The following is a 27,789-nucleotide window of genomic DNA, read 5'->3' on the forward strand; positions in this document are numbered from 1 at the left end:
GTAGTGGAGTCAAACCAGAAACCTGCTGGCTACAGCGCTGAAAACTCAGCCGATTATAGTGTTATTTTCCTGCATTTCTTCACTTTTATCATCCTGTGTTTTCACTTAACTACTCCTACACACTTTGTGCCATTTCAGCCATTCAAATTTCAAAATATTCAGCTTATTCAGGAAATGGCTGCGATGACCTTTGGTGTTAGTAAAAATTCTACAGTTATTTAGTTATTTAACATTTAAAGAAAAGATTAAAGCTGTAAAATGACTGGATAATCCTGGACTTGTGGGCAGAGACTGTTTACACCATGACTCAGGGTCCTTTAGTGTTGTAATCCAGGCACAATGTTTGCTACAGATTTGAACCGGTTAAACAGGAGTAGCATACAGCCCCGGTTCATATCTCACATTAACCTTCAGTATGCTGTTACAGCCTATCATTGCAACTAAATGCAAATTTTCTCTGCTACCCTGGTCGAGCACACCTGATTTAAATGAACGGTTCTTCAACAATCTGCTGAAGAGCTTTTTCCAATCAAGCATTCTGCAGCGAGGACACATGGAATACCTGCAGGGCTTTGTGCTCTGAAGTGTTTCCATTATCAGGCTTTTTGTACTATTGTAAAGCAGTAAAAGGCTGCAACAAAACTTTAGATTCATTATAGTAGAAGTGCTGTTTAACTAAAGCAAATCAATCATTTTACTGCTTTATACATGCATGTTTAGCTACCTTTGGAATCCTTAATTACCTTCATTTTTAGCACAAAAAGACCAAAATATTTAACTCATTTATAAAGATAAATTATTTGAAGCTTTAAAAACACAAAGTGTTAAAATCAGATACAAATTAACAAAAAAATAGTGTTGAAAACATTTTTCCATTTTCTTTCAAGCATCTGCTGAGGAGGAACAATAGATCCATCCACCAGGAGCTGGATCTCATCTGAAGCTGGAGCTCAGGTCAGAATATCAGACTCTGGAAGACCCAGAATACTCCGAAACCCGAGAAAACCTCCATCATTATGAAGATCAATGATTCACTGAGACAACTGTGCTCCAGTTGTATCGTAAAACCAAACCAAACCAAAGTGTGGCTTCTCTTTCTGTGGGCTTTACATGTAAAATCACCATTCTCAGGGTTTTTTTACTGTATCAACTATCTTAAAGAACTAAAACAAAAGATATGAAGTAAAAGCTGGGAGTGTTTTAACATGTGACTGGTTCCTTAAGTCATGCTTCACCATTCAGGTGAAGACCATCCCTGTTCCTGCGAAGGCAGACTCCATATTGGACCAAACTGGAGACATTTAAGATTATGAGTGAGCTGTTGAGCACTGGAGGCTCATATATATATACATATATATATATATATATTTATATACATCTTACCCATTAGGAACCAGTTCCCTGTAACCTGAGCTGGATGAAGCAGGTAAAGAAAAAGAATGGATGGATGAGCTGTTCGCTGGAGGAGAGACTTCGCCCCCTAGTGTTCAACATGAGGAAGTACACGCATCTATAAAACAGGTGTAAACACATGACTTCATGTCCAGATAACATCCATCTGATGACTGGTCCCATGAATCTAATGTGTAGCCCATGAAGAGAGCTTCAGGCTGGACAGCTGGGATGAAAAGTCTCTTCAACATGTAGCAGTTTATTGATCGTTTTCATCACCACGTCGTATAAAGACGTACACGAATATTTAAGAAAATAAATTACCAAATACTTTAAACACTCATAAGTTGAAGTTCATTTAAAATCAAACATCTTCCAACAGAAATAAACATAAATAAAAGTGAGAAAACACAAAGGCTTTGATTTGATGCAGCAGCTTCAGATTTCTGACCAGAAACTGCTTTTGTCAAGAAAATCCGGAAACTTTAACTGGAAAATAAAGTGAACACTGATGAATATTTACAGCACCAGACCTATGCCGTGTTCCTGAGGTCATGTATGATCCACGCTGGTCCTTCTTCACTCCTCATGGTCCTCCAGGACAGGAAATGTTCGTCTCTGAAGCAGAAATATTGCGTTTGTCCTCCGGCTGCTTGGTCCAAAGTTCAGTTTCAGCCCGAGTTAAAAGTTCTGAAATCAATCTGAAATCAATCTGAAAGGTTTGAGGAGACCAAACTTTAGAGATGAAACACGGTTTAAAACGTTGAAGTCGTATTTTCACGAGTAAAACTTGAGCAGAAAGATTGTTCAAAAGCAGAAAGTTTGAGGATAAATTCTGATTTTTCTTGTTAAGAAATTAAACTTTTCTGACTAAAGTTGTAGTTTCATCTGTTCGAAGGAATTTATTTTCTTCTAAAATTTTTAATTAGTTTAAAAACAGTTTTTCTTTGTGTGGTTAATTGAGTTTGACCTCCTCTGATGTTCCAGCTGTTGAACCTCCTCAGCTGTGTTCTTCACCTCCTCAGCTGTGTTCTTCACCTCCTCAGCTGCGTTCTTCACCTCCTCAGCTGTTCTTCACCTCCTCAGCTGTGTTCTTCACCTCCTCGACTGTTCTTCACCTCCTCAGCTGTGTTCTTCACCTCCTCAGCTGTGTTCTTCACCTCCTCGACTGTTCTTCACCTCCTCAGCTGTGTTCTTCACCTCCTCAGCTGTGTTCTTCACCTCCTCGACTGTTCTTCACCTCCTCAGCTGTGTTCTTCACCTCCTCAGCTGTATTCTTCACCTCCTCTCCTCTGTTTGCTCTGATCTTCCACCTGTTGAACCTCCTCAGCTGTATTCTTCACCTCCTCTCCTCTGTTTGCTCTGATCTTCCACCTGTTGAACCTCCTCAGCTGTATTCTTCACCTCCTCTCCTCTGTTTGCTCTGATCTTCCACCTGTTGAACCTCCTCAGCTGTGTTCTTCACCTCCTCTCCTCTGTTTGCTCTGATCTTCCACCTGTTGAACCTTCCTGGACTGCAGACCGACTCCCAGCCTCCACGTCAGCTGTGTCCCTGCAGGGCGGGGACGGCGGCCGCCTGGATCCCCAGCACCGAGTCGTAGAAGAAGTCCTCGTTGATGACGGAGGTCATGCTCTGAACGCTGAAGTCTCTCTCCAGGAGGCTGCTCAGGTCCAGCGGGTCTCCTCCAGGACTCCTCCGCAGGCTGGAGCTCCGCCTCGTCTCGTCAGGGGTGGCTCCACGCTCCTCCTCGGCGAAGTTGAGCCTCTGCAGCTGCGCCTCGAGCTCGCTGGTCAGGGAGCAGAGTCTCGTCCTCCTCCCTGAGGCGGCGGCGGCGTTGACGGCGTGGCTTGGCAGCAGAGGCTCCGAGCAGGTTTCTCCCAGAACGCCATCGGGTCTGCAGCTCTCCTCCGGCTGATGAGGAGGCGTCCTCTGAGGGTCGGAGCATCCGTGCCTCCTCCTCCAGGAGGCGCTCCTCTCAGCCGTCGACAGCTTGGTCCTCCTCAGGGAGCCGCTGGGCGCCCGGCTCCTGAGGAGGGAGCGAAGAGCTCGCAGCACGATGGCCTTCGTCTCCAAACCACTGAAACACAAACAGAAAGAGTCAAAGGTCCGCCCAGTTCCCCACGAAAAGGTTCCCGGTCACCACCTTTCAGGAACATTCAGCTGTTCCAAGAGTTTGGAAAAACTTCAAACTAAGTTGATTTGGTTTCAGTTCACTGAGCTTCATCAGCGAGTCAAAAAGATCCTGATCAAAAGGATCCTGATCAAAAAGCTCCTGATCAAAAAAGATCCTGATCAAAAAGATCCTGATCAAAAAGATCCTGATCAAAAAGATCCCGATCAAAAAGATCCCGATCAAAAAGATCCTGATCAAAAGGATCCTGATCAAAAAGATCCTGATCAAAAAGATCCCGATCAAAAAGATCCTGATCAAAAGGATCCTGATCAAAAAGATCCTGATCAAAAAGATCCCGATCAAAAAGATCCTGATCAAAAGGATCCTGATCAAAAAGCCCCTGATCAAAAAGATCCTGATCAAAAAGATCCCGATCAAATAGATCCCGATCAAATAGATCCCGATCAAAAAGATCCCGATTAAAAAGATCCCGATCAAAACGATCCCGATCAAAAGGATCCCGATCAAAAAGATCCCGATCAAAAAGATCCCGATCAAATAGATCCCGATCAAAAAGATCCCGATCAAAAAGATCCCGATCAAAAGGATCCTGATCAAAAGGATCCTGATCAAAAAGATCCTGATCAAAAAGTTCCTGATCAAAAAACTCCTGATCAAAAAGATCCTGATCAAATAGATCCTGATCAAAAAGATCCTGATCAAAAAACTCCTGATCAAAAAGATCCTGATCAAATAGATCCCGATCAAAAAGATCCTGATCAAATAGATCCTGATCAAAAAGATCCTGATCAAAAAACTCCTGATCAATAAGATCCCGATCAAAAGCATCAAACACGGTGTTTGCAGGAATTCGAGTGATTCTGACTCGCTTTAAATGATGAAAACAACCAGAGAACTTCAGCCGATTCTAATAATCTGAGGATCAAACTCACCGTTTCTCCAACATTTCATCATCAGTCGAGCTGCTGATTCATGTCGTTGTTTTAACTAAATATTCATTTTTTGTTGTTTTTTTTTCCTTAAATTTCAGCTGTTTCATGGAAGTGATTGTTAGATCTGAACATTTCCAGGTATTCTGAAGCTTTTGAGTTGATGAACTGGAGATGTTTTTGTGCTAAATCCCGTCTGAACTGAGCGATGAGCAGATGTTCGTACCTGCTGCACAGCTGGAACACGGTCTCGGGTCGGCCCTCCGCCTCCGACCTGCTGTGGACCAGCTCCCACACGCACGGGTCGTCTGAACCTGGAAACACAGCCGAGTCAGCCGAGCGCCACCATGGCTGCAGCAACACGCCCCCCCCCCACTGACCTGTGACGCTGGCCGGTCTGACCTGAACCGCTGAAACCGGGATCAACCAGCGGAACCTGAAGGGGTCCAGATCGGCCGAACGGGAGCTCGTCTGTCAGGGAACAAACAAAACATCAGGTTTCCTCCAGCTGTCCGAACAAAAAGCTCCACGCCATCATTTAACTTTCAACATTTCTTTTTGTGGTTTTTGATTTGACAGGTAAACTTTTAGTAAAGTAATTTAAATTTTACTTTTATTTCTAACTTGTGTGTTGATGGATTGAAATAAAGATTTGAAGCAGCAGAACTAACTGGAAACAACAGAAAGTAACAGCATGCTGCCCTCTGCTGGAGCTCAGCGTCACTGCAGCCAAACGATCAGTGTGTGTGTGTACTTGTTTTTAATACATAATGGGGACCTAAATCTGACCGCACATCGCCCCATGGGGACTTTTGTAAATGTGGGGACAGTCATCGTGTCCAAATAAATACAAAGTGATTTTTCGAACTTGATTTAATGTTTTCAGTCCAAATTAGATCAAATTAGGTTGATGTCTACCTGGTTGATAGGGTCGGGTTTCACCTGTCTTAGACCCATCTGGCAGTGCAAAAGTCCTGAACTTGTTTTTAGGGTTTTAGAACCGATATTTCCCGTCTTTTCCGTCTCATCTGTGGTGTTAAAGTGATGTTTTATCATCTTAAACTTCACCCAAAGCTCAGAAAAGGGCCTGTTTTTGTGTTTTCATGCAGAAGAAACTCGCTTTATCCGAATCTCTCAAACTTTCACTTGTGACACTTTTGTTCTCCAACATTTTTAATCACATGTCACAGTAAATAAAGGCAGGACTGCTGCAGCGTGCACGTGATCCAACACAAGCATTTTAAAAGCAAACGTTATCACGCAGCAAAGAGCCAGGATTCAGCCAGCTGTTCAGAGCAGGTACTTTGTTTCTGCTTCAGAGATTCTTCCAGAAAATGAACCAGTGGCTGTGCAGGGAGGCTGAAAGACGAGGCTGTTCCAACACTAAAAGGACACGAGTCTGAACCTGTGACTGTTTCAGATGTCTGTTGTGTTGGAATCAGACGTATGAGCGGATTTCAGTGCAAAACTCGCGGTTACACTGAGTGAAACAGCAGCTGAGGGGTTAACGGTACTTTGTGTTAATAAATTTATGCACAAGACAACTGAACGTATCCGTTTGTTGCTTCTACAACCACTCAGAAACTCAGCAGCAGGTACTGAGCAGCTTCACCAAGCAGAGACGACCTGCTGTGACGGTTCTGCTCTTCCATAATGATGATTCGTTTTTAAAAATCCAACACGCAGGTCTGCAGAGACCAGATGAAACCGTTTCAGGCTTAAACCACCATGAAGCGCAGAACTGGACTCACCATCCTCTTCTTCAGCTTGGTGGTGTCTCGATAAACCAGGATGACGGCTCGTTTGAACACTGAGGACACAACAGCAGCCGGGTTATTCTACACAACCTGAACACACCGAGCACACAGGTGAAGGTGCAGGTGGAGCGAGTCTGGACCCACCGAACAGAGTGAGCTGCGGCTCCTTCCTGAAGCGCCGCAGACACGGCAGAGGATTCAGCCAAACCACCGACGAGTGGACCAGAAACTCCCCCATCGAGATCTCCGTCACCTGAGAGAGAGACGGCAGAGCAGCCCGATGTAAACCTGCAGGTGTTGTGATCCGTGTGTGGTTGTGTGTCTGTGTGTGTGTGAGTGTGTATGAGGGCGCACCTGTTTGTCGCGTCCGCTCTGTTCGGCCGCCAGCTGGTCGAACACGCAGCCGTAATCCTCGTAGATCTTCTGCATCTCGTTGATGTGACTCGCCACCTTCTCCATCGCTCTGAGCGCCTCTGAGTGGACAGAGGAGGAAGTGCAGTTGGTGATGACATGTTCTCAGGTGTGTAATGAGCGTCAGGTGAGCGCGTTACCTGTCAGGTGTGCGCGTTACATGTCAGGTGAGCGCGTTACATGTCAGGTGAGCGTGTTACATGTCAGGTGTGCGTGTTACCTGTCAGGTGAGGGTGTTACCTGTCAGGTGTGCGTGTTACCTGTCAGGTGAGCGTGTTACCTGTCGGGTGAGCGCGTTACATGTCAGGTGAGCGTGTTACATGTCAGGTGTGCGTGTTACCTGTCAGGTGAGGGTGTTACCTGTCAGGTGTGCGTGTTACATGTCAGGTGAGCGTGTTACCTGTCAGGTGAGGGTGTTACCTGTCGGGTGAGCGTGTTACCTGTCAGGTGAGCGTGTTACCTGTCAGGTGAGCGTGTTACCTGTCAGGTGAGGGTGTTACCTGTCGGGTGAGCGTGTTACCTGTCGGGTGAGCGTGTTACCTGTCGGGTGAGCGTGTTACCTGTCGGGTGAGCGTGTTACCTGTCGGGTGAGCGTGTTACATGTCAGGTGAGCGTGTTACCTGTCAGGTGAGCGTGTTACCTGTCAGGTGAGCGTGTTACCTGTCAGGTGAGGGTGTTACCTGTCGGGTGAGGGTGTTACCTGTCGGGTGAGCGTGTTACCTGTCGGGTGAGCGTGTTACCTGTCGGGTGAGGGTGTTACATGTCAGGTGAGCGCGTTACCTGTCAGGTGAGGGTGTTATCTGTCAGGTGAGCGTGTTACCTGTCAGGTGTGCGTGTTACCTGTCAGGTGTGCGTGTTACCTGTCAGGTGAGCGTGTTACCTGTCAGGTGAGGGTGTTACCTGTCGGGTGAGCGTGTTACCTGTCGGGTGAGGGTGTTACCTGTCGGGTGAGCGTGTTACATGTCAGGTGAGCGCGTTACATGTCAGGTGAGCGCGTTACCTGTCAGGTGAGGGTGTTACCTGTCAGGTGAGCGTGTTACCTGTCAGGTGTGCGTGTTACCTGTCAGGTGAGCATGTTACCTGTCAGGAGAGCGTGTTACCTGTCAGGTGAGGGTGTTACCTGTCAGGTGAGGGTGTTACCTGTCAGGTGAGCGTGTTACCTGTCAGGTGAGCGTGTTACCTGTCAGGTGAGGGTGTTACCTGTCAGGTGAGCGTGTTACCTGTCAGGTGAGCGTGTTACCTGTCAGGTGAGCGTGTTACCTGTCAGGTGAGCGCGTTACCTGTCAGGTGAGGGTGTTACATGTCAGGTGTGCGTGTTACCTGTCAGGTGAGCGTGTTACCTGTCAGGTGAGCGTGTTACCTGTCAGGTGAGCGTGTTCAGGGCTCTCTACATCAGTCAGGGACACCAGCTCTCGCAGCAGCAGTGGATACTTGAGGACTCTCTGAACAGGTTTGATCAGGTACGACTCCAGAGAGGATGAGTGCTGATTGGTCGGATTCCTGGCCTCCAGGAAGTGCTTGAAAGCTGCGTCTGTTTTTGCTGCATCAGAAATGATGATTTACAGGTTAAATATCTGTCCTAAGACTGTTCAGATCTAAAGTAAAGAGGTGAAACGGATGTTCTGGAGTCGGATCGTCACCTCTCTCCAGAACCTTCTGGACTTTGATGTGGTTGGCACAGAAGCCACTGTAGAGCTTGAAGTGGTCGGCGTAGTAAAGAAACGATCCACCCAACGAGAAAAGGAGCTTCTGAGAGAGGAAATGGTGAAAACTGAGGTTAAACAGGATGGAATCAAACTAAATAATAAAAAAGGAACAAAATATATAGAATGAAAATAGAAAATACATAAAATAAAGACTGAAAATGAAAATAAAACATGGATAAATCCAGGGAAATAAACAGAACCAACAGCAGCAGCTGATGGATTCTCACCTTGAACTGTTCAGGAGTTTCCAGGCTGCTGAAGTCTGGACAGGCGGCGATTCTCTCCTCCAGCGTTTGGAGGAAGACTCTCTGGAAGTCCAACATCTCCGGCAGACTGCCGAACAGCGCCTCCATCTGGGGGGAGGCCACAGTGTGAGACACAACCTGCCGTCTAACCACAGTCTGGCCCAGTGCGGATCGGTTCTCACCTCGTCTTTACTGAGGAACGTTTCCTTCTGCAGCGGCGACAGATAGATGTCAAACAGGCGCACCAGATCCTGACAGAGAGGAGGAAACATTTTCCAACGGTGTAAAACATGTGGGGGGGGCTGAGTTTGTCCCACCGGCAGGACGTTAATATTTTAGCTTGTTGATTTCTTTCTTTTCTTCTTTATTTCAGGCTGACCAAAGGTCACATTCGCAGAAGTTAAGAGGAATTTTTTATGTAATTTTCACATATCGTACCTCAGAGCTTCAGGATGTATGAAAATAAAAGTCTTTGTTGTTAATTTCACATAAATGTTGGAAAATAACGACACAGTGGGTTGTCCCTGAAGTACTCACCTTCACGTAGGACTTCTCGGTGTCGACCAGCTCCTGGATGACTTTTCTCAGGCGCTGACAGGCGCTCAGGTGGGCGGGGCTCGCCGGCTGCAGACCGGCCTCCCTGCTGTACGGGTTCTTGGGGATGTCGGCGTCCGGAGCTCGGCTCTCTGGGAAGGTCTGATACAGCGAACAGACCCGGTCCACGTTCTGGGAGAACACAGAGGAACCAAGGCTCAGACACGACCCGCTACAGCCCAGCTCCAAACTCCGACTGAGACGGGAACATTTCACTGGTCTGAGAGCATCTCAGGAGGATGAGATGTTAACAGAGCGGCCGCCTCATCATCATCATGATCTGAGCTGCCAACCCTCCAGTTAACCAGCACAACCCTCCAGTTAACCAGCACAACCCTCCTGTTTACCAGCAGAACCCTCCAGTTAACCAGCAGAACCCTCCTGTTTACCAGCAGAACCCTCCAGTTAACCAGCAGAACCCTCCTGTTAACCAGCAGAATCCTTCTCTTTACCAGCAGAACCATCCAGTTAACCAGCAGAACCCTCCAGTTTACCAGCAGAACCCTCCAGTTAACCAGCAGAACCCTCCTGTTTACCAGCAGAACCCTCCAGTTAACCAGCAGAACCCTCCAGTTAACCAGCACAACCCTCCTGTTTACCAGCAGAACCCTCCAGTTAACCAGCAGAACCCTCCAGTTAACCAGCAGAACCCTCCTGTTTACCAGCAGAACCCTCCAGTTAACCAGCAGAACCCTCCTGTTTACCAGCAGAACCCTCCAGTTAACCAGCAGAACCCTCCTGTTAACCAGCAGAATCCTTCTCTTTACCAGCAGAACCATCCAGTTAACCAGCAGAACCCTCCAGTTTACCAGCAGAACCCTCCAGTTAACCAGCAGAACCCTCCTGTTTACCAGCAGAACCCTCCAGTTAACCAGCAGAACCCTCCTGTTTACCAGCAGAACCCTCCAGTTAACCAGCAGAACCCTCCAGTTAACCAGCAGAACCCTCCTGTTAACCAGCAGAATCCTTCTCTTTACCAGCAGAACCATCCAGTTAACCAGCAGAACCCTCCAGTTAACCAGCAGAACCCCCTTTTACCAGCAGAACCCTCCAGTTAACCAGCAGAACCCTCCTGTTTACCAGCAGAACCCTCCAGTTAACCAGCAGAACCCTCCAGTTAACCAGCAGAACCCTCCTGTTTACCAGCACAACCCTCCTGTTAACCAGCAGAACCCCCTTTTACCAGCAGAACCCTCCAGTTAACCAGCAGAACCCTCCTGTTTACCAGCAGAACCCTCCAGTTAACCAGCAGAACCCTCCAGTTAACCAGCAGAACCCTCCTGTTTACCAGCAGAACCCTCCAGTTAACCAGCAGAACCCTCCTGTTTACCAGCAGAACCCTCCAGTTAACCAGCAGAACCCTCCAGTTAACCAGCAGAACCCTCCTGTTTACCAGCAGAACCCTCCAGTTAACCAGCAGAACCCCCTTTTACCAGCAGAACCCTCCTGTTTACCAGCACAACCCTCCAGTTAACCAGCAGAATCCTTCTCTTTACCAGCACAACCCTCCAGTTAACCAGCAGAATCCTTCTCTTTACCAGCAGAACCCTCCAGTTAACCAGCAGAACCCCCTTTTACCAGCAGAACCCTCCTGTTTACCAGCACAACCCTCCAGTTAACCAGCAGAACCCTTCTCTTTACCAGCAGAACCCCCCTGTTAACCAGCAGAACCCTCCTGTTTACCAGCAGAACCCTCCAGTTAACCAGCAGAACCCTCCTGTTTACCAGCAGAACCCTCCAGTTAACCAGCAGAACCCTCCTGTTTACCAGCAGAACCCTCCAGTTAACCAGCAGAACCCTCCAGTTAACCAGCAGAACCCTCCTGTTAACCAGCAGAATCCTTCTCTTTACCAGCAGAACCCTCCAGTTAACCAGCACAACCCTCCAGTTAACCAGCAGAACCCTTCTCTTTACCAGCAGAACCCCCCTGTTAACCAGCAGAACCCTCCAGTTTACCAGCAGAACCCTCCAGTTAACCAGCAGAACCCTCCTGTTTACCAGCAGAACCCTCCAGTTAACCAGCAGAACCCTCCTGTTTACCAGCAGAACCCTCCAGTTAACCAGCAGAACCCTCCAGTTAACCAGCAGAACCCTCCTGTTAACCAGCAGAATCCTTCTCTTTACCAGCAGAACCATCCAGTTAACCAGCAGAACCCTCCAGTTAACCAGCAGAACCCCCTTTTACCAGCAGAACCCTCCAGTTAACCAGCAGAACCCTCCTGTTTACCAGCAGAACCCTCCAGTTAACCAGCAGAACCCTCCAGTTAACCAGCACAACCCTCCTGTTAACCAGCAGAACCCCCTTTTACCAGCAGAACCCTCCAGTTAACCAGCAGAACCCTCCTGTTTACCAGCAGAACCCTCCAGTTAACCAGCAGAACCCTCCAGTTAACCAGCAGAACCCTCCTGTTTACCAGCAGAACCCTCCAGTTAACCAGCAGAACCCTCCTGTTTACCAGCAGAACCCTCCAGTTAACCAGCAGAACCCTCCAGTTAACCAGCAGAACCCTCCTGTTTACCAGCAGAACCCTCCAGTTAACCAGCAGAACCCCCTTTTACCAGCAGAACCCTCCTGTTTACCAGCACAACCCTCCAGTTAACCAGCAGAATCCTTCTCTTTACCAGCACAACCCTCCAGTTAACCAGCAGAATCCTTCTCTTTACCAGCAGAACCCTCCAGTTAACCAGCAGAACCCCCTTTTACCAGCAGAACCCTCCTGTTTACCAGCACAACCCTCCAGTTAACCAGCAGAACCCTTCTCTTTACCAGCAGAACCATCCAGTTAACCAGCAGAACCCCCTTTTACCAGCAGAACCCTCCTGTTTACCAGCAGAACCCTTCTCTTTACCAGCAGAACCCTTCTCTTTACCAGCAGAAACCCCCTTTTAACCAGCAGAACCCTCCAGTTAACCAGCAGAACCCTTTTTTTTACCAGCAGAACCCTTCTCTTTACCAGCAGAACCCCCCTGTTAACCAGCAGAACCCTTCTCTTTACCAGCAGAACCATCCAGTTAACCAGCAGAACCCCCTTTTACCAGCAGAACCCTCCTGTTTACCAGCAGAACCCTTCTCTTTACCAGCAGAAACCTCCTGTTTACCAGCAGAAACCCCCTTTTAACCAGCAGAACCCTCCAGTTAACCAGCAGAACCCTTTTTTTTACCAGCAGAACCCTCCAGTTAACCAGCACAACCCTCCGGTTTAGCAGCAGAACCCCCTTTTACCAGCAGAACCCGGCTGTCCGCAGGTTCTTGACAGCACAGGCAGCAGACCACCTCGTCCAGCAGTTCCACCACCTGCTCCACCAGCCCCGCCCCTCCTTCATCTTCCTCCTCCTCCTCCCCCTCTTCCTCCAGCGTCTCCTCGTCCTCCTCCAGCGGCAGCACCCAGCACAGAGCCCCCATGTTCTGGGCCGGGGTCAGAGGTCGCCTCCTGGGTCTGTTGCTGCTGCCGGCAGACGAGGAGCTGCTCACAAACATCTACAGCTCCAGCAGGCGGCTGCCATTAATCCCGTCTGTCTGACTGCACAGACACTCCTGACGGCGTAAGCTCAGATTATCAGGCTGACCGCAGGTCATGTGACACGGAGGAGGATTGTGGGAAAAGATTTCTTCAGGTGAGTTTGAGGTTCAGAGGAGGTTAGAGCAGCTACCTGCAGTTAATCGTGACTCAGCTGAGCCGTTCCTCGTGCTTCAGATGAACAACAGACGCCTCCATCAGCACCTTTGAAACGTTTTGTATCCTGATACGAAGCAGCTGCTCGCACCGAGCGACATTTTCTGTCTTTAACCACGCTGAGGTTCAGACTCTCACCTGTCGGATTGTCTCCTGACAGTCAAAGTCTCGCCGTGACGTTCACCGACTGACAGATTTTAGAAAGTGATTCAATACATGAGACAGAAGAAAGGATTTAGAAAGTCTTTCCACAGACTGAACCTCACCTGCTCAGGTGGCTCAGCGTCCTCAGGCGGCGCCATGACATCACGAACGCCAGGAGGCGGGAAGCAGGCGGCCTCAGAGACGAGCAGCCGATCTGTGACATTGACAGGAAGTGTTTCATGACGTCATCGTCAAAGAAATCCAACAGAAAAACCCAGAAGAAGGCTTCTGTCCACCCAGAATCCTCTGGGAGGAGTAGCGCCTTCAAACGATGATGACATCACTGACGTGTGCACTTTCTGATTCTGATGATATCAGAGCTGAAATCACTTTCATCACCAGTGTGTTTTTTGGTCATTTGGTTCTTGTTGTATGAAGCCTTCACAGCGGCCTGTCGTACCTGTGCTCCAGGTGAGGAGGTCAGCGGGGTCGCCGAGGTCGGGCCAGACGCCGGCGGCCTCCCCGGGGTCTCTCCGCAGCAGCAGCTGCAGGTTCTGGTGTGCAAAGAGACTCTGCAGGAGGTCCAGGTCCAGTCCGGACACAGAGGCTCCGCTCACAGCCAGGACCTCGTCACCGGCCCGGAGACCTGATGGGACACAGGTGAGGACACAGGTGAGGTCACAGGTGAGGTCACAGGTGAGGTCACAGGTGATGTCACAGGATCAGACCAATGAAATCAGAGGATCTGTTGATTCTGAAGAATAAAAACAGACTTTTCCTCTTTTACCTTCTCGTGCCGACGGTCCCAGCGGGTCGACCTCGCTGATGAAGATGTGACTCTGACCCGCTCCGTCCATGTGACCGTTCACCGCAAAACCTGCAGGTGGACAAGAAGAAACAGGTAAGGTGTGTGTTAAAGGTGTGTGTTAAACCTTTTTTGGACTTTAAAAGGACTCAAACCCAACAAGCAGTGATGTAAACTGTCTTATCTGGGGTTGTTCTCACCAAAGTCCTGCTCAGCGTCGGGTCGGCAGATGTGCAGAGAGAAAACTCCAACAGCTGGAAGCTGCTGCTCGTCACACAGCTGAAAAACAGAGTCGCGGATCCTGTTAACTTTGACTTTATAGCCAGCGTGACATCATCAGAGTGAACAAACTCCACCTCACAGATAAGAAGAAGATTTATGATGAAATCAGTTCAACCTGAAGCTAAAGCTGAAGCTAAAGCTAAAGATAAAGCTGAAGCTAAATTTGAAGCTAAAGCTAAATCTGAAGCTAAATCTGAAGCTAAATTTGAAGCTAAAGCTAAATCTGAAGCTAAATTTGAAGCTAAATCTGAAGCTAAATTTGAAGCTAAAGCTAAATCTCAGCACTAAACATGTTAATGTTGCTTCATACTCCCAGATACATGTTTTTAATCCATGAGCTGAACTAAAACAGCTGAACATTCCCACAAAGATTCACACAAGCTGTGCAACATATTTATGGAAGAATGTTTTCTATAGTTTGTCTAACTTTAGATTTACTTGTAAGTTGCACAAATAGGAGAAGCTTGAATTAATTTCTGTGTTTACCTGATATAAGATGATATAAAGTCTGTTCTATTCAATCTGCTGACATGAAACCAGCAGAGAGGTTGTTATTAATCAGTGGGCTGAACCAACATTAACACATTCATCATTAATAAAATTATACAGATTTTATACGATGACAGGTGATGAAAGAGCAAATGCAGCATTTGCCACATATTTATCACCGTAATTCAGCTGTAATTCAACACATTTATTTCTTATTTTTCTTGAAACATATTTTACAGTTTTTGTTTGATCAGAATACACTACATATAAAAGCAGTGTTGAGTTTTCCAACAACAAGACGGACAGTGAATGCACCTGCAGTACCGCAGCTCGACCGGCAGAGGGCGCCACCTCTCTCTGTTTGGGGACACAGTCCAGATTCTGCTGCAGGAAACACAAAAGAGGAAAAAATTCAAATCCAAACTCGTGTTTTATTCAGAAAAACAGCGAATCGGGAGGAAAAATAAAGAGATTTAAAAATCTGAAGTTAATTATGATCAGATCACAAAAAGAAGAGGGGGAGGAAGGGAAGGAAAGAAGCAGCAGGACGCTGAGGAGGTGGAAGAGGAGCTGAAGAAAGAAGGAGGAGTCATCTGTGGAGGGATTAACAGAAGAATTCAGAGAATAAAAGAAGCTCAAAGTTTCTAATCCTCAGACACGCCCCCACACAGCAAACATCTGTCCAGCTAAACAAACCCTGAGTCCTCTCCTTATTATCATTTCTCCTCCTCCTCTCTTCTTCTCCTCTCGCCTTTATTTACTAAATGCTGTATCCATGAGGAAGAATGTGGTCCCGTGGGGGGCAGAAACCTTCGGTCCAGCTGAGAAAGAGCAACAATCTGACACTTTAACCTCCGTCAGTCAGAGAAGGAAGCAAGAAGGCGGGCTGTGTTTCTGACGGCTGCAGACTGAGGAAACCCCAATAAAGTAATGATGACTCATCTCTGCTCGCATGAACTCATCTGACATGGATGCACAGAAACTGCAGTTTGGAGGGTTCAGAGTGTAGAAGCTGTACCGCCGACCAGCAGACAGCAGCGGCGTGGCGAGCAGACGGGGCGGCGATGTGACTCCCAAAAGGATCCCACTGACATCACCTTCAAGGGCGATGAAAATCATAAAAGCCTCAGAATTACAGCTGAAGCCTGAGCTGAAACCAGTGACTTCCGTGAGACATTGAACGCATCACCAGCTGCCGTGAGACATTGAACGCATCACCAGCTGCCGCGAGACATTGAACGCATCATCAGCTGCCGCGAGACATTGAACGCATCATCAGCTGCCGCGAGACATTGAACGCATCATCAGCTACTGTGAGACATTGAACGCATCACCAGCTGCCGTGAGACATGGAACGCATCATCAGCTACTGTGAGACATTGAACGCATCACCAGCTTCATCATCAGCTGCCGCGAGACATTGAACGCATCACCAGCTGCCGTGAGACATTGAACGCATCACCAGCTTCATCATCAGCTGCCGCGAGACATTGAACGCATCACCAGCTGCCGTGAGACATTGAACGCATCACCAGCTGCCGTGAGACAATGAACGCATCACCAGCTGCCGTGAGACAGCGAACGCATCACCAGCTTCATCATCAGCTGCCGCGAGACATTGAACGCATCACCAACTTCATCATCAGCTGCCGTGAGACATTGAACGCATCACCAGCTGCCGTGAGACGTTGAACGCATCACCAGCTGCCGTGAGACGTTGAACGCATCACCAGCTGCCGTGAGACGTTGAACGCATCACCAGCTGCCGTGAGACATTGAACGCATCACCAGCTGCCGTGAGACATTGAACGCATCACCAGCTGCAGTGAGACATTGAACGCATCACCAGCTTCATCATCAGCTGCCGTGAGACATTGAACGCATCACCAGCTGCTGTGAGACGTTGAATGCATCACCAGCTGCCGTGAGACATTGAACGCATCACCAGCTTCCGTGAGACATTGAACGCATCACCAGCTGCAGTGAGACATTGAATGCATCACCAGCTGCAGTGAGACATTGAATGCATCACCAGCTGCAGTGAGACATTGAACGCAGCACCAGCTGCAGTGAGACATTGAACGCAGCACCAGCTTAGTCACCAGCTGTGCTGGAGAACTATTTCCTGAACAGTTACTCACAGGATTAACCCCAAACAGAACTGGAAACATTCGTCCAGCAGAGAACCTCCTTACAGGAAGAACCTCCCGGACAGCAGAGCCGTGGAGGTCCGGGAACCGTGTTCTGGTTCTGTTCTCTGCCACACGAGCAGTAACCAGCTCCAGATGTGCTTCAGTGAGTCACGCTGCTCAGAAACCAGGCTGTAACATTTCATCTGATCCGAGAACAGCTCAGTGAAACCTGACCCTCATCCAGCTGTGGCCTCCTCTGAGGAAGCTCCTGAACGCATCTTTATTGTCCTTTTTTCATTAACTCTCAGCACAAATGACTGGAGACAAAATCTGCATTTCTAAAATTAAAGGTGACATATTGTGTAAAACTCCTTCTTCCTGTTCCTGGGAGCATATATCAGGGCGTCTGAAGAGTAAAACTCCTTCTTCCTGCTCCTGGGAGCATATATCAGGGTGTCTGAAGTGTAAAAACCCTTCTTCCTGCTCCTGGGAGCATATATCAGGGCGTCTGAAGTGTAAAACTCCTTCTTCCTGCTCCTGGGAGCATATATCAGGGCGTCTGAAGTGTAAAACTCCTTCTTCCTGCTCCTGGGAGCATATATCAGGGCGTCTGAAGTGTAAAACTCCTTCTTCCTGCTCCTGGGAGCAGATATCAGGGCGTCTGAGGTCACCAGCAGGTGTAAAACTGAACCCTGGTGTTTATTTAGTTCCCCTTTGTGTGAAAGTTCCCCTTTTAACGAGGAAACCTCGCCCTCTAAGCCCCGCCCACTCATCCTCCTCAAACTGCAGAGAGGTGTTGCGGTGCGGTCTATTACCTGGGGATCAGAGGGTTTCCCGTCCCGTCTGGGTCTGCTCAGCCCGCTCAGAACCTTCAGAGAGGACGGCAGGCCTCTTTTCCTGCCACTTCCTCCTGACAGCGAGCGGCAGCGGCGCCGCAGCGGCGCCTCCTCCCGGCTGCACACCTGCACGAGCCCAAAGAGTCACAGATCAGGATGTGAACACCTCAGTTTCACCTGTCCGACAGGTGGAAGCGTTTCAGGCGCAGCTTCTTACCAGAGCGTGGAAGGAGGACACGGAGAACACGCCCAGACGTCCCAGCATGCTCTTGGACGGCCGGCTGGCCACGGCGAGGAGGCTCTTGGGGTTGGGGAGCTCGCTGCCCTGCAGGCTGGACAGGTAACACCTGAGTCTGAACAGACCCAGGTTCAGCTTCTCCAGGTTCTGCTCCCACTGCTGGATCTGAACACAGATGGTTAAACAGGACTTACCCCCCAGGCGGCCATCTTTAAATCCCAACAAAGCTGTGACCTCCTGTCCCCCCCCTGAACCTTCAGAACCTTCATGACTGGACCTGGATCCTGAAACGAGCCGTTAACCTGCAGCCAGCAGGAGGAGGAGGTGTTCTTCTGGCTCCTTTAACGGTCTGAGCCACATGTTGCTTCAGGCTGCTGCTAACAGCTCCAACATCTGGACCTTTTTCTGCCGAGCAGCTGCCAGAACATCCTGCTGATCGTCATGTAAGAACCTCCCCTGCTACACTTTCCTCTGACTCAGAGCTGCTGCTGACGGCTTTATCAGACTTTATCAGTGCTGAGTCTTTACAGCTCAGAGGTTTACTGAAACAACCTGAACATGAACCCAGAATCTGAGGCAGAAACAGAGTTTTTTCTCAGTTCTGAGCAGCTTTAAAGTGAATTTCTGGTCTGAGCTCCTTTATTCTCCAACACAGCCTGAACCCTCTGAGACAAGCTTTCTGTCATTTCTTTAAGGAGTCTTCAGGAATAGTTCTCCAGGCTTCTTGAAGGACATCCCAAAGCTCTTCTTTGGCTTCGTTTTAATAAATGATGAATATATTCAGAAAATTTTTCACTTTTAAATCTGAGGATTTGTTCTGGGAGCTGATAAAAACCTGGATTTTCTGGTTGTAATCAGGCTTTAATGGTAAAACTTCAGCTGGGACAGAACTTTTAAACGGCCCGGTTCTGCCGACCCGCCTCACTGACCTGGTTCTCCACCGCCCTCCGGTTCTTCTGCTCCTTGATGACGGACAGCTGCAGCTCGGCCATCTTCTTCATCTTCCCATCCATGTCGATCTTGTGCAGCAGCGAGCGGCTCCGGCAGCGCAGCAGCCGCAGCGTGTCCTCCTTCCCCTGACGCCGGGCCAGCAGGGCGGCGCTCGCCGAGTGGATCGCCGTCACCCAGTTCTCCAGGTCCGTCTGGTTGGTGGCCTGGACGGGACGGACAGAACCAGCTGTTACACTTTAAAAGGTAAAAACCCGGGTCTGAAATGTTCCCTGAAGCATCTTCCAGACACCAGCAGCTGCTGGTGTTTAGGGAACCGGGTCAGATTCACTTCCTCGTAAAGAGGAGCATTTGTTGCAGTAATTAGCCGCTAACAAAAGCTAACAAAAGCTAACAAAAGCTAACAAAAGCTAACAAAAGCTAACAAAAGCTGCTCCACACCTCGGTGCCCCCCCACCCTCCGGGCTGTTGGAGAAGCAGTTACTCTGGGATAACGGCGAGCTCTCTGGGCTCGTTTCTCTGGGGAGGACACAGGAAGTGTGCCGCGTCTATTTTTAAAACTCTGTGACCTCTGACCCCAGAAGTCCTGCAGTCTTAGTGCAGATGTGCATCCAGGAGAGGTTTAACTCATCTTAGCATAAAGAACGGTTTCTTTCGCCTGACTCCATTGTTTTAACCAAGAAACGCGCCCGAGAACGACAGGTTTCAGCTCAGAAACAGCTGTGAACATCTGCCGGCAGCAGAGGGAGGAAACGGAGAAACCAAAGCAGACAGCTGAACGGATTCAAGTAGAAACAGAAGGAGGAGAAGAAGAAGAGTTCTCCTCAGAGATGTGAAGAAACACTCACTGTGCTGCGTTCAAGGACCCCCGGGCAAGGCGGCGCTCACCTGGAGCAGGTAGACGTCTCCGTAGGCGTTGCTCAGACAGAAGACGTGTTCCCTCCTGGGATGTTCGGGGGCGGCCTGGACGATGCTGTCGTCGGCCAACAGGGCGTAGCGAGGAGAGAGCTCCTGCTCGGCGCCGCTCCGCCCAAACGTCTCATAAAACAGCAGCGTGCAGCCTGAGGGGACGACATCATGCTAACTTATGACCTTCCAGGCTTCCGTAGTGCAGCTCACATATGAGCTGGATGTGAGAGCGCCTGCCCCCCCGCAGTCGGACTCACCCTTCAGCGTCACCCAGAACTGTTTCCACCTGCGGCGGGCGACCAGCTCCAGCTTCCGGTCCCTGCTGACGCTGATGAGGGCTTTGAAGGAAAGCCACCCCGCCCGCCGCACCACGCCCTGCTCCTTCTCAAACTGCACCTCCAGCTCCTCCCCCGCGCCGCCTCCCAGCTCCGCCTCCCCGTCCATCTCCACCTCGTCTTCCTCGTCCCCGTCGGACGGCTCGGTCCGGTCGGCGGTGCTGCTGCAGCCCGTCTCCAGCTCCTGCATGAAGCTTTCGTAGACGTTCTGCCTCTGAGCGTCGCTGCTGGGGTTCTGGTTCTGGTTGAGGCTCCTGGAGGAGCCACAGTGGGCCGGAAGGAAGTGGTTCTGGTTGAGGGGGTGGAGAGGGTTGCAGGCCCACTGCGTGGTGCAGGCGCTCAGCCCGTTGGTGTCGCTGCCGTGTGGCTCCTGCAGAGAAAACAGTTCTGATCCAGTTCCTACGTAACAACCTCAGGTGTTCTGATGAAGTTCTGCCGGGTTTATTTACTGCTGCTGGATCGTAAATCTACTTTCAGGAGTTTATGAGCTGATTTCACTGACTGTTCCCCTCCTTTACAGTTTAACTGGTGAGTCTGAGGCTCCGCCCACCGATGGAACCAGCTGGGACAGAACTTTAGAAATCTTTCTATTTGTGGGTCTGACGACCGTTAATCAGCCTTTACGTGCACGAATGTTGGTGTGAGTTGGCGTGCGTTGGCTTGTGTTGGCGTATGTTGGCGTATGTTGGCGTATGTTGGCGTGCGTTGGCGTATGTTGGCGTGCGTTGGTGTGTGTTGGCGTATGTTGGCGTGCGTTGGCGTGCGTTGGCTTGTGTTGGCGTATGTTGGCGTGCGTTGGCGCGTGAGTTGGTGTATGTTGGCGTGCGTTGGTGTGAGTTGGCGTATGTTGGCGTGCGTTGGCGTGTGTTGGCGTATGTTGGCGTATGTTGGCGTGCGTTGGCGTGCGTTGGCTTGTGTTGGCGTATGTTGGCGTGCGTTGGCGCGTGAGTTGGTGTATGTTGGCGTGCGTTGGTGTGAGTTGGCGTATGTTGGCGTGCGTTGGTATGCGTTGGCGTATGTTGGTGTGAGTTGGCTTGTGTTGGTGTATGTTGGCGTGAGTTGGCGTATGTTGGCGTATGTTGGCGTGCGTTGGCGTGAGTTGGCGTATGTTGGTGTGAGTTGGCGTATGTTGGCGTGCGTTGGTGTGCGTTGGCGTATGTTGGTGTGCGTTGGTGTGAGTTGGCGTATGTTGGCGTGCGTTGGTATGCGTTGGCGTATGTTGGCGTGTGTTGGCGTGTGTTGGTGTGCGTTGGTATGCGTTGGCGTATGTTGGCGTGTGTTGGTGTGCGTTGGCGTGTGTTGGTATGCGTTGGCGTATGTTGGCGTGTGTTGGTGTGCGTTGGTGTGAGTTGGCGTATGTTGGTGTGCGTTGGCGTATGTTGGTGTGAGTTGGCGTATGTTGGCGTGCGTTGGCGTATGTTGGTGTGCGTTGGCGTATGTTGGTGTGCGTTGGCGTATGTTGGTGTGAGTTGGTGTGCGTTGGCGTATGTTGGCGTATGTTGGTGTGCGTTGGCGTATGTTGGCGTGTGTTGGTGTGCGTTGGTGTGAGTTGGCGTATGTTGGCGTGTGCGTTGGTGTGAGTTGGCGTACGTTGGCGTGCGTTGGCGTATGTTGGCGTGCGTTGGCGTATGTTGGTGTGCGTTGGCGTATGTTGGCGTGCGTTGGCGTATGTTGGCGTGTGCGTTGGTGTGAGTTGGCGTACGTTGGCGTGCGTTGGTGTGCGTTGGCGTACGTTGGCGTGCGTTGGTGTGCGTTGGCGTACGTTGGTGTGTGTTGGTGTGCGTTGGCGTATGTTGGCGTGCGTTGGCGTATGTTGGCGTGCGTTGGTGTGTGTTGGTGTGCGTTGGCGTGCGTTGGCGTATGTTGGCGTGCGTTGGTGTGCGTTGGTGTGAGTTGGCGTGAGTTGGTGTGCGTTGGCGTACGTTGGCGTGCGTTGGTGTGCGTTGGTGTGCGTTGGTGTGCGTTGGCGTACGTTGGCGTGCGTTGGTGTGCGTTGGTGTGCGTTGGTGTGCGTTGGCGTGCGTTGGCGTGCGTTGGTGTGCGTTGGTGTGCGTTGGTGTGCGTTGGCGTGCGTTGGTGTGTGTTGGCGTATGTTGGCGTATGTTGGCGTATGTTGGCGTATGTTGGCGTGCGTTGGCGTGAGTTGGTGTGCGTTGGCGTACGTTGGCGTGCGTTGGTGTGCGTTGGTGTGCGTTGGTGTGCGTTGGTGTGCGTTGGCGTACGTTGGCGTGCGTTGGTGTGAGTTGGTGTGCGTTGGCGTATGTTGGTGTGAGTTGGTGTGCGTTGGCGTATGTTGGCGTGCGTTGGTGTGCGTTGGCGTATGTTGGTGTGAGTTGGTGTGCGTTGGCGTATGTTGGCGTATGTTGGCGTATGTTGGCGTGCGTTGGTGTGTGTTGGTGTGCGTTGGCGTATGTTGGCGTATGTTGGCGTGCGTTGGTGTGCGTTGGTGTGCGTTGGCGTGCGTTGGCGTGCGTTGGCGTATGTTGGCGTATGTTGGCGTATGTTGGCGTGCGTTGGCGTTCTCACCTGGATCCTCCTCTTCTTCCGGCTCAAACTTCCCGTCCAGTCGCTCAGTTGTCTGATTCGACTCTTCAGGAAGTCTTTCCGGTTGTTCCCGGTGGCGGCGGCGGCGGCGCTTGCTGGCTCTGGCTTGCGGCAGGGCAGCGTGTGGGAGGAGTACCGCTGCTCCACCCCTCCGACTGAACCCTCCTCCCCGTGGATAACGTCATCCAGCGCGGCGGTGGCGAGCTGCTCTTGCAGGGAGGCACCCGGCGCCGTGGGGAAGGCGGCCAGCGTGTTGCGGCTGCTGTAGACACTGGACGCTGAAACCAGACTGAGGTCCGGCTGCAGGATCATGGAGTCTCCGATGCCGCTGTCCTCCGTGCAGCAGGTGTTGTAGCCTACGGCGGTCTCGGCTGTGTGGAGGAGGAGGGCGGAGCTAAATCCAGGTGAGATGTCCTCCACCTGCGCGGAGGAGCAGGTGTTGTAGCCGCTGCTGGTGGCGGTCTCCTCGGTGCGGGTGGAGGAGAAGGTGTTGTAGCCGCTGCTGTTGTCGGCGTTCTGCTCGCACACAAACACGTTGTCGGTCAGCTCGCCGCCGGTGCCCCACGGCGAGTCGTACCAGGAGCCGTCAGAGCTGAGCGAGCTGCCTTTGCTGGTGCGGAGGGACGGTTCCTGGCCGGCGGCGGCACCGGGTGGTGGCCCCTGAGGCTCCACGGGGACCACCCTGGCGTTGGTGAACTCCACCCTCATGCTGCCATCTTTGCTGAGCAGCACCTTGGGGCTGCCGCCACTCTCCAGAGACGCCCGCTCGCCGCCACTCCCCCGGTATCCAAACTGAGTCCTGCTGGTGCCCTGCGGCCGCTCCACCCGGGTAAACCTCTGAGGGGAGCCTCCCCTGGGCGCGTGCTCATAGTGCCAGGAAGTGTGGGGCGTGCCGGTGGCGTGCTGGCTCTGGTAGCTCCGCCCCCGGCTCCTGCAGCTGCCCTGGCTGCTCCGCCACCAGCTGCGAGCTGAGGGCACCTCCTCCGTCCTGGAGGAAAACTTGATGGAGCAGGAAGGTTTGACGGGAGAGATGAAGCTGCTGTGACTGTCAGCGTTTCCCATGACAACCTGGAGGAGGAGCAAGGAGATGACATCATCAACACGAGACAAACAGAGGAGGTGAACGACAGCAGGGATCTACCAAAGCTGACGCTGAGGCACGCTGTCGGCTGTCAGAGATTCTTTCATGAAACTTTAACTCTGAGGCGTTGAACCACTTCAACAGGCTCAACGCCTGCATCGTAACCACGACCACCTGCACGCCGAGTGCCGTCCCCATCAAAGCCAGACTCTCTGACAACGAGGCCTCGGGTAGAAATCAGCTGCTGACCCCCCTTTGTCTCATTTTCTGCTCACTGCTGATGTATTTACACAACGTAAACAACAGCAGCTACAACAGAAACACTCTACATTACCCATGATGCACCTGGACTCAGCAGCCCTGATCAACATGACATCACGCTGCAGTGGCTGATGGGTTCAGAGCATGTTGTCAGACCTCACAGTCGCCGATCTGCTTCTATGTTTCAGTCCCGCTGAGACCTGGACCGATCGGTTGTTTGATTTCCCTGGTCATCGACCGACAAATTAGAAATCAATAGCACCGTTACCCTGAACACAGTCGGGTTTTATCAAATAAACTGAGTATAAAATGGCTTTCCATCAGTCAGCAGATTCATCACAACAGCTAAAACTTCACTGAGAAGGCCATGTTTTCCTCAAAAAAGGGAAACCTTTGGCGATGACACTAAGTATTGATTGAATACTTATTGGCTGAAGTGAGCAGGTTGAGGTCAGAGATTCCGACAGCAACCGATTGGGCAACAATGAGGATAAAACTCCAAAAACCGTAAAGAACCACCTGCAGAACTGGAGAATCATTGTCCACTGACTTCAGAGCTAAGCTAAAGGACCAACAACAGAACCGACACAACCAAGAGCAGCCCACAGCTCAGACTGTCCTTCACTTTTACGATGCTGCCCCCAGGTGGCAGCAACATGCTATTACACGTAGATGTACGTTTGTTCGGACCCGAGCGCCGATCAGCCGACTTTACTGCTCCATCCTTCAGTCACAGATCATGTGATCACCACATAGTCCTATCCCAGATCCTCAGTTCATGGTTAAACTCAGACAGAAAGAGTGATGCAGCTGAGAGGATGCTAACAGCTAACAGCTAACAGCCCAAAGAAGGAGAAGCTGCAGAAGTTGCTTCATGTTGTTTTCCTCCAGAAAGTGTTATTCCAGCTCCATTATTTCTTCTTTCTCACTTTAATGGCAGCGAAGAGCCGTTGTGGCAGATTTGCAGCCTGTTGTGGCGTCCTTTGGGCTCCATAATGTGCCTCTTAGTGTGTTTTAAGTTGCATTAAGTTACTTATACAGCCTGTTGGCTGCTGTAAAGCTGTCCAGCGATTAGTCAAAGTCAAGTTTCATCTCAGTCGAGTATCCGCAGTGACATCACTGCAGGCGCCACAAGTAAAGAAATGTAAAACTTTTACAGTTTTCTTTTTGTAAATAAAAAAACTTGATATTCTGCTGAAAGTATGTTTTCATGTTCCAGGAAGTAGACTGCTCCGGACCAGAGGCCGTTTCAGGCAACAGAATCCAAACATTTTTCTCCTGATGCTGCTGTTATAAAGTAGAAGCTTTGGACCCTGATTACGGGTCCGGATCAGTTCTGGTTCAGCCCTGAGTTTGCATTAAATGGACCTTAATAAAGTAGAAGCTTTGGACCCTGATTCTGGGTCCGGATCAGTTCTGGTTCAGCTCTGAGTTTGCATTAAATGGACCTTAATAAAGTAGAAGCTTTGGACCCTGATTATGGGTCCGGATCAGTTCTGGTTCAGCTCTGAGTTTGCATTAAATGGACCTTAATAAAGTAGAAGCTTTGGACCCTGATTACGGGTCCGGATCAGTTCTGGTTCAGCCCTGAGTTTGCATTAAATGGACCTTAATAAAGTAGAAGCTTTGGACCCTGATTATGGGTCCGGATCAGTTCTGGTTCAGCTCTGAGTTTGCATTAAATGGACCTTAATAAAGTAGAAGTTTGGACCCTGATTATGGGTCCGGATCAGTTCTGGTTCAGCTCTGAGTTTGCATTAAATGGACCTTAATAAAGTAGAAGCTTTGGACCCTGATTATGGGTCCGGATCAGTTCTGGTTCAGCCCTGAGTTTGCATTAAATGGACCTTAATAAAGTAGAAGCTTTGGACCCTGATTATGGGTCCGGATCAGTTCTGGTTCAGCCCTGAGTTTGCATTAAATGGACCTTAATAAAGTAGAAGCTTTGGACCCTGATTATGGGTCCGGATCAGTTCTGGTTCAGCCCTGAGTTTGCATTAAATGGACCTTAATAAAGTAGAAGCTTTGGACCCTGATTATGGGTCCGGATCAGTTCTGGTTCAGCCCTGAGTTTGCATTAAATGGACCTTAATAAAGTAGAAGCTTTGGACCCTGATTATGGGTCCGGATCAGTTCTGGTTCAGCCCTGAGTTTGCATTAAATGGACCTTAATAAAGTAGAAGCTTTGGACCCTGATTATGGGTCCGGATCAGTTCTGGTTCAGCCCTGAGTTTGCATTAAATGGACCTTAATAAAGTAGAAGCTTTGGACCCTGATTATGGGTCCGGATCAGTTCTGGTTCAGCCCTGAGTTTGCATTAAATGGACCTTAATAAAGTAGAAGTTTGGACCCTGATTATGGGTCCGGATCAGTTCTGGTTCAGCCCTGAGTTTGCATTAAATGGACCTTAATAAAGTAGAAGCTTTGGGCCCTGATTATGGGTCCGGATCAGTTCTGGTTCAGCCCTGAGTTTGCATTAAATGGACCTTAATAAAGTAGAAGCTTTGGACCCTGATTATGGGTCCGGATCAGTTCTGGTTCAGCCCTGAGTTTGCATTAAATGGACCTTAATAAATCTGGTTGTATTTTCTCTATAAAGTGAGTTTTTTTGTTCATTTGCATCATTTAGATGAATAGAAATTCATTAAAATGCAAAAAAAAACCCTAAAAATCACTGATTGTGTTTGTTTTTTAAAATTCTGAATTACGCATTTCTTAATAAAAAGGTTTAAAAACAATCTGCTGGAAATAACTGGTTCCACTCCAGCTTTAAACCATCAGAAGAGACTTTTAAACGTCACGTTTCCTCTGGTTTCCGTCTCAGTTCGAACATTAAATGAACCGTTAGTTTCTGAGTGATTCGTTTGGTCTGAAACTCTCTGATAAAAACACTGAAAACGTCTCATTCTGTCGTGATAAAGTGAAGAAGCAGTAACTGGCTGAGCTGTGATTGGCTGAAAGCGTGAGGAGGACGGAGAGTTTTACCGGTTTGTGTTCTCAGATCCTCGGCTGCTGCCTCATGCTTCGTCCTGCTGCCTCCTCTGAACTCCTCCAGCTGCCGCTCTGCCGGCTCGCCGCTCTGCAGCAGCTCATCTGTGGGGGGAGAACAGAGGGGGGCGGGGCTTCATCAGCTTCAGCACACAGACCTTCTTTCTGTACGACTCCTCCTCCTCTTCCATGACGTTTCTGCTCTGAAACCAGACCTCCTCACTCTTCTGTTTATTTTGGTTTTCTGGAATTTCTGAGCAATTTTCTCCTGCTTCTCTTCCTGTCAAACATGAATCTGCAGGCTGAGCTCATCGGGCTTTCAGGGAGGACGCCGTCCACCAACAGGCTTCCAAAGCTTTCTGACCTGCAGCCAACAGGAGGCTCATCGGCTCAACTTGGTCATTAGAAGGAAAGGCTCGAAGGACCAGATAAAGAACTATAAGACGGTCCCACAGCTTTCTGCAGATGAAGCCGGACATACAGAGAAGTTTACAGGCGATAAACCCGTTAGACCGAGCGTTCCCTCAGAGTTTAATCAAACAGAAGTCTTGGACCAGCTTCTGACGGTTGGATTTGACCGTTTCCTGCCCATCTTCTCTGCTCCTGAGGTGGAAATCAGCCCTGATGAGGCAGAAAACGGACTGACATGAATAAAAAGAAGGATGTTGGACTGTTTCAGCATCTCTGAGTGAACAGAAAGAAGCTGACTGTGAATCTTCAGCTTCAAACACAATCAGACGTCCTCCGAGGAGCACAAACTCATTTCCTGAGGGGTCAGAGGTCACCGTGCACGAGCAGGGCGCCGCCCATCCCGTCCCACAGGAGGCGCACAATGCACCGCCGACCCCTGAACGCAACACTGACCTCTGACCTCGAGGAGGACGAGCCCCCGACAGCTGGAGCTGCCAGGAACTCAGGAAAGTTTCACCTGAAAGTAAACTTTGGTTTTCGGCG

General features: G+C 49.9%; 1 protein-coding gene across 2 annotated transcripts; it reads right to left on the reverse strand.

Annotated features, from left to right (window-relative positions):
• Positions 1-1,624: 1,624 nt before the first annotated feature.
• tiam2b (TIAM Rac1 associated GEF 2b) lies at positions 1,625-27,028 on the reverse strand. 2 transcript variants are annotated; one of them, XM_072362049.1, is made up of 23 exons: positions 26,833-27,028; positions 22,488-23,573; positions 19,884-20,331; positions 19,606-19,778; positions 18,699-18,923; positions 17,749-17,934; positions 17,511-17,657; positions 14,879-14,944; positions 13,993-14,071; positions 13,775-13,864; positions 13,448-13,633; positions 13,110-13,201; positions 9,113-9,301; positions 8,758-8,826; positions 8,558-8,683; positions 8,265-8,373; positions 7,985-8,164; positions 6,568-6,686; positions 6,358-6,466; positions 6,208-6,266; positions 4,837-4,927; positions 4,683-4,770; positions 1,625-3,470 (listed from the first exon to the last, which is right to left on the reverse strand). In XM_072362049.1, exons 2-23 carry the CDS (start codon positions 23,565-23,567, stop codon positions 2,933-2,935), a joined length of 4,449 nt encoding a protein of 1,482 aa, XP_072218150.1. In that variant the 5' UTR covers positions 23,568-23,573; positions 26,833-27,028; the 3' UTR covers positions 1,625-2,932. The 2 variants fall into 2 exon arrangements, with proteins under 2 accessions (XP_072218150.1, XP_072218149.1); XM_072362048.1 differs by having other exon boundaries at positions 14,879-14,947.
• Between the last annotated feature and the right edge of the window lie 761 nt (positions 27,029-27,789).

This window comes from Leuresthes tenuis, unplaced genomic scaffold (genome assembly GCF_036924035.1).
Source record: "Leuresthes tenuis unplaced genomic scaffold, fLeuTen1.0.hap1 SCAF_13, whole genome shotgun sequence".
NCBI lineage: Eukaryota > Metazoa > Chordata > Actinopteri > Atheriniformes > Atherinopsidae > Leuresthes > Leuresthes tenuis.

Bases quoted from the DNA above. Each gene is read 5' to 3' on its own strand.
- tiam2b (XM_072362048.1), bottom strand. From the start codon at position 23,567: ATGGGAAACGCTGACAGTCACAGCAGCTTCATCTCTCCCGTCAAACCT. The intron at 6,467-6,567 runs GTGCGCCCTCAT...TCTCTCTCTCAG, and splicing joins AGAGCGGACGCGACAAACAG to GTGACGGAGATCTCGATGGG. The intron at 4,928-6,207 runs GTGAGTCCAGTT...GTTCCCTGACAG, and splicing joins CCAAGCTGAAGAAGAGGATG to ACGAGCTCCCGTTCGGCCGA.